Source organism: Uloborus diversus, chromosome 2 (assembly GCF_026930045.1).
Source record: "Uloborus diversus isolate 005 chromosome 2, Udiv.v.3.1, whole genome shotgun sequence".
Lineage (NCBI taxonomy): Eukaryota > Metazoa > Arthropoda > Arachnida > Araneae > Uloboridae > Uloborus > Uloborus diversus.
In genome coordinates, this window is record NC_072732.1 from 99097423 (window position 1) to 99110341 (window position 12919).

The 12919-nt window shown below is 33.3% G+C and overlaps 1 protein-coding gene across 1 annotated transcript in view; it reads left to right on the top strand.

The window, feature by feature from the left end:
- The window catches only part of LOC129217192 (DNA-directed RNA polymerase III subunit RPC6-like), a 33970-nt gene extending 21300 nt beyond the window's left edge, over nucleotides 1-12670 (top strand). The window contains exons 7-9 of the mRNA XM_054851455.1: nucleotides 5000-5104; nucleotides 10039-10215; nucleotides 11393-12670. Of these exons, the coding sequence (XP_054707430.1) occupies nucleotides 5000-5104; nucleotides 10039-10215; nucleotides 11393-11470 (360 nt within the window). The 3' untranslated portion in view covers nucleotides 11471-12670. The remainder of the gene's footprint in view (nucleotides 1-4999; nucleotides 5105-10038; nucleotides 10216-11392) is intronic.
- The last annotated feature ends 249 nt before the right edge of the window (nucleotides 12671-12919 follow it).

Sequence of the window (12919 nt, forward strand, 5' to 3'; positions counted from 1 at the left end):
AATGTTACAAACAGGTTCAGAATTATCACGATGTTCACTATTTTTCAAATACAAATATCTATTAGGCTTAAAGAAATATAAATTTATGTCATTTCTACGCTTTGCATAAAATAATTGATTCCAATTTTTGTCATAAACTTTAAGAATGGTATTATGACCAACAAATTTGTTACCTTCCTGTTCCAATTTAGATAATGACAATAAATTACGACGGATTTCAGGATTGTACAGAACATCTTTCAAGATAATTTTCCTATGTCTACCATTAATTTTGACCAACAATTGAATTGTACCAATCCCTAAGATATTGCTTTGTTTACCGTCAACAGCCATAGACATTTTTAAGTTATTAACTGGCCTAAAATCAGAGAAAAGATTTTTATTTTTAGTGACATGTGACGTAGCTCCAGAATCGGCAATCCACGTTATGTCTGAATCAGATGAAGTAATATTCAAAGCTTCTGACTCATTAATTTCACTCACATTATGTTGAGAATTAGAAGACCCTTGAGATAAATTTTTAGAATTTAACTTTGCCTTAAATTTAAAACAATCAACCTTTTTATGCCCAAAAATTCCACAAAAATTACATTTCCCTTTAAATCTATTTTTACAAAAATTTGACACAGGTTTACAACTACTTTTACAAGGATGGATCTTACCGGCAGGTAGCGAATTCGGAACGGTCACATACACAGCAGGTGTCTGTAGTGGAACGTTCATTTCAGAAATTCTATTTGCTTCGAGCAACAGTTCTTGTTCTATTTTCAATGGGGTAAAGTCCACGTCAGACCATCTGTAGATTTGCTGTACAATGGATGCAAACTCAGGGGGTAAACTCCGGATATACTGGAAACCTATGTAAAGGTCGGACATCGCATGGCCAACTTCTTTTAATTGTGACGCGGCTGCTTTCACTCGGCAGATGAAAAGACCAACAGTTTCGCCATCTTGAAACTTGACTTGAAAAAATTTATCCAACAGGGATATTAATCTAGCACGGGTGTCAGGTTCAAAATACTTGCACAAGATTTCCCAAGCTATCTTTCCTTCAGTAGTGCATTCGATGAGAGGCTTGAATTCTTCTGACAGGAACTGATAAATAGTAGTATAAGCTCGAGTTCTTCTAAGATTTATTTCCGCTTTATCTCGGAACGTCAATTTTTCTTCTTCAAGTTTCTTTTCTTTTTCGTCAGCTTCGATGAATTCCCAGCTGCCCGAATGACGCAAGACAACTTGTATGTTTCTCTTCCAAGTATTCCAATTATTGGCATTTAGTAAAGGTATTGTAGGGACTTCCATACTTTCAAAAATTTCACGATGTTTTAAAAAATTCTTCAGAGCATAAAAATTCAAATTTTCCAAGTTCTTCAGGTTATGGCCAGGAATTGCAAAGTCCAGGTGACCTGGGCCCATAACCACTTGTGAGCATTATGTGTAGTGAAATTTAGACTTACTACACCGCTAGTAGAAGTGAACTTGCAAAGAAAATGTCCACAGCCTGAAGTTGGAGAAAAAGAAAAACACGTGAAGCATTTTTCCTCATGGAAAATCTGTATTTATTATCCACAAAGGATTACTAAAGTTGACGAACAACATCTTCATTGATATTTAAAAACATTTAGAAGAATAGACAAAGATTAGCCGCTATTTTACAACGAAACATTCAGTTTTACGAACATGCTGATTCCAAGGAATATATGGCATTAACGTAACATACAAAAATAGGCCTAAAGGCGTTTTATGACTTTAAAATTGACATCACGTTGTATTACGCCCTGCCAGGAGTAAAGAGCACTGGCAGACATCACGAAATCACGTACAACACATTTTGCGGCTATGTGAGGTGAGAGAGAGAGAGCGAAAAAGATCGCTCGAAGTATTTAAAGGTCTTCACATGGCTTTCAAATTAAGAATATGCAAAACACAAGATGTGTTGCCAATGCAAGAAAGTTAAAGATATGTTGCCAATCAAAAAGTAACTCAATCTACAAAAAATTCTCGCGGTTATAAGATACAATGAACTGGTGACTCGGTTCACCCAAAAGTTCATTCACTTGACTGAGTCATTGCAACCGATCGCACACATGACGTCATAACGTGATGCAATGTTTACATCGAAAAGGGATTGATTCTGCATGATGCAAAAACGTATTTTTAATGTTTTTTTTTTTTTTTTTCTTTTCAAATTAAGTGATTCTTTCACTTTTTGTGAAAGTTTAAATTAAAAATCTAACACTAATAAATAGGCAGCTGTAGCGAGGCGTGTATGATTATATGCTAGAGTAAAGGTTAACTGAATCTTTACTATGCCTCTTCTACGAAAGAAAGCAAAATTTGAGCGAATTTCGGAATTTGAACAGGTGTGTGGCAGAATCGTCAGCCTTCGTGAAACTGGATTGTCTTATCGTGCAGTAGCCGCTCGTGTGCTGCATAACACCAGCACAATCATGCGTGTTTGGAAACAGTGAACAGATGAGGGTCGGACAGCTCGGAAATCCGGGAGTGGTCCCCGAAGTGTGACGTCAGCTCGCGATGACAGACACCTGGTGCGTATGGCGCTGACAGATCGCACAGCTTCTTCTTGACAATTGGCAGCACAGTGGTCAACAGCTACAGGTGTTTTATTGTGTGTTTCATCAATTCGGAGACATCTGCTGCAGCATGGGCTGCGCGCAAGGATTCCTTTGTACAGGATTCCTCTCACGCAAAACCATCGCTGCCTGCGGCTACAATGGGCCAATGTGCATAGGAGCTGGCGTGCTGATTGGCAGCAGGTCGTCTTTTCTGACGAATCCCGCTTCAATTTGTAGCACCTCAAATTCGTGTCGGGCGTGATGCCGGTGAACGGCACATTCTGGAGTGTATTATCGAAAGCCATAGTGGACGAGCACCCGTAGTTATGGTCTGGGGTGCCATACCATATCATGGACGATCACAATTGCTACGAATTGTGGGGAATTTGAACGGTACCCGATACATAAATGAAGTTTTACAGCCCCAAGCTATTTCTTTCCTGCAAGGATTGGAAGGGGCTGTATTCCAGCAGGATAATGCCCGTCCACATGTCGCCAGGACTCTCAAATCCTACCTTCATTAGCAGCAGGTATGGCTTCTTCCTTGGCCTGCATATTCCCCGAATATGTCACCAATTGCACATGTGTGGGATTTCGTTGGGCTGCGTCTCGGTCGTGATCCTCGTCCTGTTGCTTGCCAGACAAACTTTATTTGCTCATTAGTGATGTGGATGGGGTAAATACCCAGTGGGTAGGTAAATATTTTTTGGGTATTTACCCAGGTATTTACCCAAGGCTTGGGTAAATACCCAAAAACTGGGTATTTTACAAAAAAGCAAAAAGTAAATGGGAATTTTTTTTAAAAATCTAAATATGAGATAATTGGTAAAACCGATAAATACATATGTATAACACAGTTTATATTAGTTTTTATTGAAAGATTTGATGAAATTAGGAAATAAACCTATTGTGAACCAAAATATCCAAAAGGAAAAAAATAAGGAAGCATGAGGGATGTTTGGAAGAATAAACTGAGAAGTTATTAAGACTGTGCTGTTATTTATTTTATTGCTGTTTAGGTGATAACCTGGCAAATATAAACAGTTTTCACATTAATAAGCAAAAAAAAAATCAAAATATTGTTTTCTGTTGCCTTGCTCATTTGCATTTGCTCCTTGGTACTTTATGATGAAAATTTATTCAAACTATTTTTAATACACGCAAATAGTAATGTATGGTGGGAAGGTTAATATTTTGTTGGGTATTTATCCAAAGGCAGGGCAAATTCCCTAATAACTGGGCATTTTGCAAAAAAAAAAAAAAAATAGGTGATATCAAAAGGGGATGATTTTCTTTTAAAAAAAAAACATAAACTGTAAAATATCTTCAAACACATTTTACTGAAAAAGGAACAATCAAGTATTTTTATGCTAACATTTATGTTGTACTGCATTTATTTTTAGTATTAAATTATTTTGCTCTTTAAATTAAAGCATATCAGCTGTAACGTCTCTATTTTTTTCTCACACTCAATACATATGCTTGAAATACAATTATGAAGTGAAAGTTAAAATATCAAAATGAATTAAGCAAACTAAGGACTGATACGTTATCTGCAGAATACACCTAAACACTTGAACTAGGTTTGGAGGAAATTTCTGCATATAGGATATAGGTAAATAAATATTAATAAAAAAATTAAGCTGCATTTTGTTACATTTTGATGTCATGCAGGGAGATATTACTGGGTTATAAAAGACTAAGACCTTAAAAAATTGATGTTTGCCTTTTTGTAACCAGTTAAGCTTTTTACTTTTTGTAGAATGGCTTTTTATATCTGAAATTTGGCTATCAACATCGATTAGGCATATCCAGCACATTTAATGCGAATATCATATTATATTGCTAAGTTATTTTACACAATAATTCTTTGAATATGTGATCAAAATACAATTTTTGGGCAAAAATTTATTATTTAGTATATGATTGATTATATATATACGTAGTGGAATACATACAGAAAAGTATTTTAGTTGAATATAAATTTTTGAAATAAATACCCTGGTATATACCCAATTTGGGTATTTACCCCTAAAAATAAATACCCAGGTATTTTACATCACTATTGCTCATACAAACAATATAGAATGCTCTTCTGCAGGCAGATATTCAAACTTTGTTTCACTTCATCCCGATTCGTGTAGCAGCTCTTATTGTGGCGTGTGGTGGCCACACAAAATACTAATTTCTAACTCTTTTTATTGTTTGTTTGGTTTCAAAATGTAATCATTTATTTGTACCATTACCACTCAGCTGTGCATTACCACTCAGCTGTGTATTAAATTTCATTCAACTATAATGCTTCCTTCATGGTGTTGCAATTTTCTCAAACAGGAGTGTAAAATGCTACATTTTTACTCTTTTTATATTGGTTAATGTGCTTTAATAGACATTATTTTGATAGTGTTACCTTTCTTTATCAGAAAACAGTAGCAGAAAAATTGACAGATCCAATATCTCAAAGAAATGCTTCTTTCAAATCTTCAAAAGATATTTGTACTTATATAAATGGGCTTAAAATTAGTAAGGTAAGTTTGTTGAAAAAATTTTATAATGCGTAAAGTTTTAGCAATGTTATTGTGAAGACATATCACATTTATTGTATTCTGTCTATACAATCGATTAACACAATGGCGTATTGTATATCATAAAACAGCCTTCATTTTGGAACAACTGTAGATTAACATCATTGTAATAGACTAAGGCAAGGCTTTGCAGACAAGGGCGCCCATATAGGGGGGCAAGGGGAGGCTCAAGCCCCCCCCCCTTAGAAATGAGAACTTCCTTTTCTTTTAGTGCTTTTTTCTTTGCAAAAATGTATAAAAATTTCTTTTCCAATATAAGTTATTAAAAATGTCAAATTTTAATGTCTCTAATCTGTACTGAAATCGGTTTCCATAGGGAAAATATTCTGCTAAACCATGGGGAAAATGTTTGAGCCCCCACTCAAAATTTTGCATATGGGCGCCCTTTGCAGAAGTCCATAAATACCTTGGTTTCAATACTTTTTAACGGAATTTTTTCTGTGTGTTGTGTGTTATTGTGACTTATCCTCAGACAGTCTGACAAAGTCAGACAAGGCCCATAAACCATTACCCTTAAGAAATCCAATACCAAGAAAGGAGAGGAGTGAAGATCTTCCCCTGCAAATCCTAAGCAGCTCATGATATGTTCAGGAGATGCCCGCTGAGTTTGGCATATTGTACAAAGAGAAAGGTTTTTGTGAAAAACCTTCTCGGCTTCACGAAAGGAGAGATTTTTAATGTGACTGTATTTCAATCTTGAGATAGCAGCTTGGGAGGCTCTGTCCCACTCAAGAGAAAAGGAAGATTGTTTACTTCTGTACCAGTGAATGTGGGGCGATGTCTTCCATTCCCTAGAAATTTCAGAATTTACCCTCCCCTGATGTTCAGAGTAGGTGAGAGATGTGTAGATAAATGAAGTAGTGCTACAACCTTCTTTGGCCAAGAGATCTGCATGTTCATTACCCATTATGTCCACATGGGATGGAATTCACTGGAAATGGACATCATGGGACTCTGATATTTGTTTTAAGTTTCTGGAGAGTAGAGATGCTAGTTTTGTCTCCAACAGTAATCAAATTATCTAGGCATTGAAGAGAACTTCTGTTATCAGAGAGAATCCAGAGATCACCAAAGTCGCATTCATTGAGAACTGTTTCAAGGCCATGTTCAATTGCAACAAGTTCACTTTTGAAAGCTGATGGAAAGTCAAGATTACAGAGGCAATAGGACAATTTTTTCCCCGGTTTCTCAACGTATGTGCCACTACCAGCCTGATCTTTCATTTTGCTTCCATCTGTGTAAATTTTTATGGCGTTACTAGGGATTTTATTGATGATTTCCAATGCTAACTGCCTAAGATGGTCGGGGATCAAGTCCTTTTTGACGACTGGAGTAGAAAGCCAAAAGGAAGTGTGCTCTTGGGATTCCTTCCGCTGGGCTGAGACAAAGTTCCAAGGAGTGGGGCAATCACCAGAAGGCAATTTTAGACGTTCTGCATGACTAAAAAGGCTGTTTTGTTTTAGTCTGATTGTTTTGCCACTTGTTAAGGTATGTGGAAGTTTTATTGTATTGGCCATACCTAGAAAGTTTATTGAAATATTTGGTGAGATTCGCCCGTCTTCTATTTCGGAGAGCTTGCAAATTAGCCTCAAAAAGTACAATTTCTCTAGGGTAGCTTCGCCTCAACTCGGTGATAATTCTGGCAGCACTGAGTTGAACTTTTTCTAATTTGTCCAAATTAGTATCTGACGCACAGCTATAAATAGGAATTTTTTCTTTGTGTGCCTATCAAATGTTTACAGCATTTCTCCAAAAATAGGTGTATTTATTTTGGAATATATGTTTGTACTGAAACTGTTTAACTTATGCAGAAGATGCCCAACCTTTTTGAGACACAAAGACAGGAACTGATTGGGTTGAGGGCCACTTAGGGGGAGGGACTGATTAAATCATAACTTAAATCATAAAAATATGCTCTGAATTTTGCAGTCTTTTGGAGCTAGTTATAACTTTACAATACTTAATTAATTTCTGCACTCATGTAGAGATAATGTAAAAAAGCAAGCCTTTAAAATCCAGCACCCAAATATGTCTGAGATAGTTTAGAAAACTTCTTTTTTCACTTTGGTTTGTAAACAATAGTAGCAAGAGTCCAAAACAGAAGAAAAAAAAGTTTCTCTCCCTCCTACCTATTTTTGGACTTACTGAAATTAATGCTGAAAAAGTTAATTTGCAGGAGCATGTAATGTCTAATACTTTGGGACAAGCAACTGTGTTCAAAGAGGCACCCTTTTCTGCCAAAAAATAAGTAGAGGGGCGAGTCCAGTATTTTTCTCTCACTGCCATTTTTTGTGAAATTTAATATCGGCATTTGAAATTTTTTACTCATGTCCTACTTTTGTGAAAAGTTTTAACATTTTAGTATTTGTAACAAAAACAAAACACTTTTTTGTCCTTTTTTTTTTTTTTTGAGCATTCTTGCTGAGTTTGAGAAAATAGGACAGGAACAGAAAAGTACATATTATTTTCTTTACTCTACTTTAAATTAAATCTATTATTATTATTATTTATTTAGTTATTTGTCTAATAGTTAAATTCCTGTAAACATGACTGAAATAATCCATAGCTACTTTTGATAGCATTTTATTTTAAAATAGTACTTCATGCATTAGTGAGGGAATATTTCTTAATACATGTAAAAGTTAGGGTTGGTTCTATCTTGAAATTTTACTCAAGTTCTTTTAACTTTTACACTAATATCTTAATATTTTTTGAATTTTCACTCTGAGAAAACTCCAAAAATCAAATCTGCAAATCTTAAGAGTATCTTTCCACTGTACAAAACAAAGGGTTACTTGCTGTATTTTTTTTTAATAGCAAAACACTAAAAACAAATAGTTAATTATGCATATACTCCTACATAGTTAATGTTAGTTGCAGTGTTCCCATATATTCTACATATTTGTAAAACTTAACTTTAAAATTTTCCATTCTTTACCCTACAATTTCTGTATACAGTAAAACCCCTCTAATGTGGACACTAACGGGACAAATTTTTTTGTTTACAACAGAGGGGTGTCTGCAGGACAAGGGTTTAATAATGTTATTTGCATTGGAATTGGGGATTTAAAAAATGTTCGTATAAGAGAGGTGTCCATTAGGAGGGGTTTTACTGTATTTGCTCCACTTCTGCATTTATTTTTTGTTTTCAACATGTTCCAATTAGTAACTCATAAGGTGAAACAGATTCATTTATTCAAGTTCATCACTATGAACAATCAAAACTCTAATAGCAATTGCAGCACAGCTACTATATTTTCTACTAGCAAAAATACCCGGCGTTGCCTGGGTCAGTAATAATTATTAGAAAAAATCGTTACTTGCTTTTGTTTTCTGTTTTAAGTGAAAGAATTTAAAACACATCTTTTTGACGTGATTAAAAATCGAGTTTCTTCCTTACCCATAAAACTAAAATAGCAATAAGTATAAAGAACAAAGTAATATTGATTTAGAAACGAAAGCACTATATTTAAGCATATACAAATTTAAAAAACATGAAATTAATCTTCTCATGTTTAAAAAGATTAATCTGTTGATACTTTTTTTTTTTAACATGGAGTCTAAAACCTTCTCTGTATGGCTAATGAAGTACGAAGTGATTAAAAAAAAGTAGCTGCGCTCGTAATCTCCTTATACTTGCTTTAGTTATTTCGGGAAATTTCAATCATTGTGGCTCTTGGTGCGATTTTACCGAATTTGCAAAAGTCGTTTCGGGGTACCTTCGATGATGCTCCCTCATTCTTTCCTTGCTTTGTAAAACGATATGATATTAATTTTCGTTACAGAGATTTCGTCGCTAGATGCTGAGATATTTTTGGTCACCATAAAATGGCGCTAAACAGTTTCATCCGAAATGTTACCAAAATAAGTAATACAATTTGGTGATAGTTTGAAATTGTGCAAAAAGGAAAATTAATGGAAGTTTTTGTGCTGTTTATGGATTTGCCTAATTTAGTTGCTGGATTATTTAACACAGTAAAAAAGGTCTTTTGAAAATTCTTTGATTGGCGATATTTTGTTTACATGGTGAAAGCTGAGAAACATTATGACGTAGTCTTCGGCTTCAAAAACAGCAACGTTGAAAAAACTGCCAAATGCATCAGCTACGGAAATCTTTCTGCAAAAATTTTGGCGATCTGCTGGTTGTTTGGATAATGAGTAAGTGTTCAATCAGCATAAATAATAATAAAAACCATTAATTACATTAAAGTTCCGTTTAAATGAAAAATCATCAGCCAAATCATGTATTATTTGCCAATCTTGTGCAAAAATCTTACTTCAAGATTTGACTTGAGAAAAGCCTTGAACAATCACGAAAAGCAAAGAAAGTCAACAATACAACAATTGTCGCTATCAACAGGGAGTTGAGATGATACACTAAATACTGTATTGAGTTGAGGAAAGCCTTCGAACATGGATCTAAAAAGCTCATAACTCGTTTTTTATTCTACTTAGAAATTTCGAACAGGTGCCATCTTCAGCAGAAAAATCAGAGCTTTCGATGGACATATAATGTAAATATGTGCAAGTATTTTTTCATCCCAATATTAGAGAATTTATACAAAAATTGTGTTTTATTGCCCCCCTAAGGGGGTTTTGCCCCCCCATAACGGGACGAAAACTACCCTATGTGTTATTCTGATGCATAAGCTATATTATTGTAAAGTTTCATCAAAATCCGTTCAGTAGTTTTTGCGTGAAAGAGTAACAAACATCCATCCATACATCCATACAGACAAACTTTCGCATATATAATATTAGTGAGATATTTTTCAAGGGTAAAAAAGCCATTTCAAAAACCTGCACCCCCCCCCCCTGCCTTAAAAAAGAGTTTATTTTAAATGTATTTGCTTTAATTTGTAAATTTTATTCTCTAGGTTCAATTGAGTGTTCAAGACATTGAAACAGTTCTTGAAGCTTTAATATATGATGCCAAACTGGAAAAATCAATAACTATGAACACACCTGCAAAAGGATCAGAAAATTTGTACCGAGTAACAAAGCCTTTGGTTTCAAGTGTTGGTCTAATGAGAATGCCCTGTGGAGTTTGCCATGTAAGTGGAATTTTATTTTAGTTCTTTTAGTCATCATATTCCTTTAAGAAATAGTGTTTTTGTTTGAATTATTCCTTTTAATCCACATCTATGCTCGCTAAAATACCAGTATGATTTTGATAAATTTTATGGCACATTAATGGCTCATTGCATGTCATCGTCCAAAAAATTTTGTTTTAATAATCGATTGAACTTTGTCTGGAGATGATTAAAGAAGAAAAACGATAATTATAAACTTTTCCCCTGCTTTTACACTTTGTTATTCATTAAAAAAAATAATTAAGCTAAATCAGTTATCTTTTACGCGGTAAATTTTATTTAAAACACTTTTTTATGAATTTGTAAGATGTGCTATGTTTTAAATTTATGAAATATTGTTTTGCTGAATGATATCCAGATAATACCTGTAGTCAAGTGCCAGTGATCAGTAACTCAGTGTAGTATGAAACAAAAGCTGTAAATGAATGAAAGAAAAATAATTTTAGCAAACAATATGTATTATTGCTTGAGCTGGAAAAATATTTCTTCATCTCACTTTCTCTATTTTGAAGGGATTCTTGCAGTAAAGCATAGCAGTTTGAGATCTTTTTTTTTTTTTTTTAACATAGATTTAGTTTTTTACCATTAAATTTTTTTTACCAATTAGCTATTAGGTCCATAATGAAAAGAAACTGGATTACATTTTATAATTCAGATCTGTGGTAATTTTTTCATTTATTGAGTTAAAAGTTTTTTCCCTGCTTTCCCTACTTTGTTATTCATCAAAAAAAAAAAAAAAAAAAAGTAATAATAATTAAACAAAATCAGCTATTTTTTACCCAGTTTAATTTTATTTAAAAAACTTTTTTTATGAATCGTCAGTCAAGCATGAGTTTTTATAATGAATTTTAAGTCAAGTGCCAGTCCTTTTTAATTCACTTATTGAATTAAAAAAGAGCTATTAGCATGCATAGTTAGGGGATTTTGAAAGGCACAATGCTGTAGTAAAATGGTAAAATGTATCATTAATAGTGTGATTTTTTCAAAACCTTGATAACTCAAAAACCTGATAATATCGATTTGTCCCCATAGTTTATCACCATAAGAAATATCTTTGAAATCATTAACAAAGTTTAAATGTTGATGATACTGCATTTGCTAAAAGCTTTATCTTTTAAATTATAATATTTTATTTCAGGTATTTAAAGACTGTCATAAAGGAGGAATTATTTCCCCATCTACTTGTGTGTACATGAAAGAATGGCTGGAATTTTGATTAGAAAAATTCCAGTTATTAATACTAATTTGTGATATATTTGTTCTAATCAATGTGATCATGTATGAAATGAGATCTTATATAAGAAATTAAATTATTTTTTTTTTTTTGCCTATCATGAAATTGTTGCTGATTTTATTATATTTATATTTATTTGTGTGACTAAGTCAAAAAATATTTTTTAGTGCGGGAGTGTGAGAGTATAAAGCATTTTCGAAGATTGTGAACTTTCCTACTCAACTTAGTTGCAATCGTAAAATGTTTTCTTTTTTCTTTTTGGATGTTAATGAAAGAATTGTGCTAAAAAAGAACTTCAAGGCATACTCAAGTGTTTTCTAGTTATTTGATGTTTGTTTAAAAAGGCTTAACTTGAGCTTAATATTGGACTTTTTTTAATATTAAAGTTACTTCGCTTGCCAATATTTTTATAAAATGAATGCAATTGTCTCTTTTTGAAAAGATTTTCTTTGTTTAAAATCAAAAAATATGTTTACGCATTAGGGTTTTCTTTCTTTCTTTCTTTTTTTGGCGTCTTACAAGTTTTGTATTATGCAGAAGACCAAATTTTCTGAAATAATTTTGTACTAAAAATATCTAACTATGCATGCTTAAATTTGTATTTTGATATGATGGCATAATAGAGACCAAGTAATGGGAATGCCATTGTGATAATTAATTTTCTTTCAATTATTAATGTCATGGTCTAGAAAATAAATGCCTATTGCCATCATATGAAAATACTGTTGAAATTGATGTGTCAGTTATGTTTCCCTTCCTTCTTAATAGTTTGATGCAACATAGCCTAATAAAGTTTTTGCGCTCTCTGCCAATAAAGCACTGATCCAGAGGAGGGTCATGGACATCATGACCACCCTTTAAGAGACCAATTACATTCTAAAACTGCATTTTAAGGACTCTTATTTTAAAAAAAATTGTGCAAAACTCCCTAATTGTGCTCTAATATAGTTTGACTCCCCCTCCTTCCTATAATTGTCCTCTCCAAAACCAGAAGCTGGATCCGACCTTGGTGCCAATTTAACCAACCAGTTGATCATTATTGCAGTACATTGTGAATCCTAACTGAAAAGAAATAGTGAAGGGAAAAAAAGAGAAAAGAAAATGGTTTCATTACACAATTAACATCTTTGTTTAAAAGTTGTTAAAGTTTTATTTTGTGTGCAGTGTAGCTGTAAAGTGTACATTTGAACTTTTTCATAAATTTGTTAAAAAAATTGAACTTGTTTCTGTTTTTCTTTGAAATGTTTTTAACGCTGATTAATTTTGGACTTTAAAAATGCAGGGTTGTCGCTGTTCTGAAAGAGTTTAATGTCTGTAGACATAATGATACAAAACACAAGCAAATTTTACAATTTAACTGGTAAACTATGAGAGGATTAAATTGTTTCTTTGAAAAATTCTCTTTCATCTCAGAAACAAATATTTGCAAAG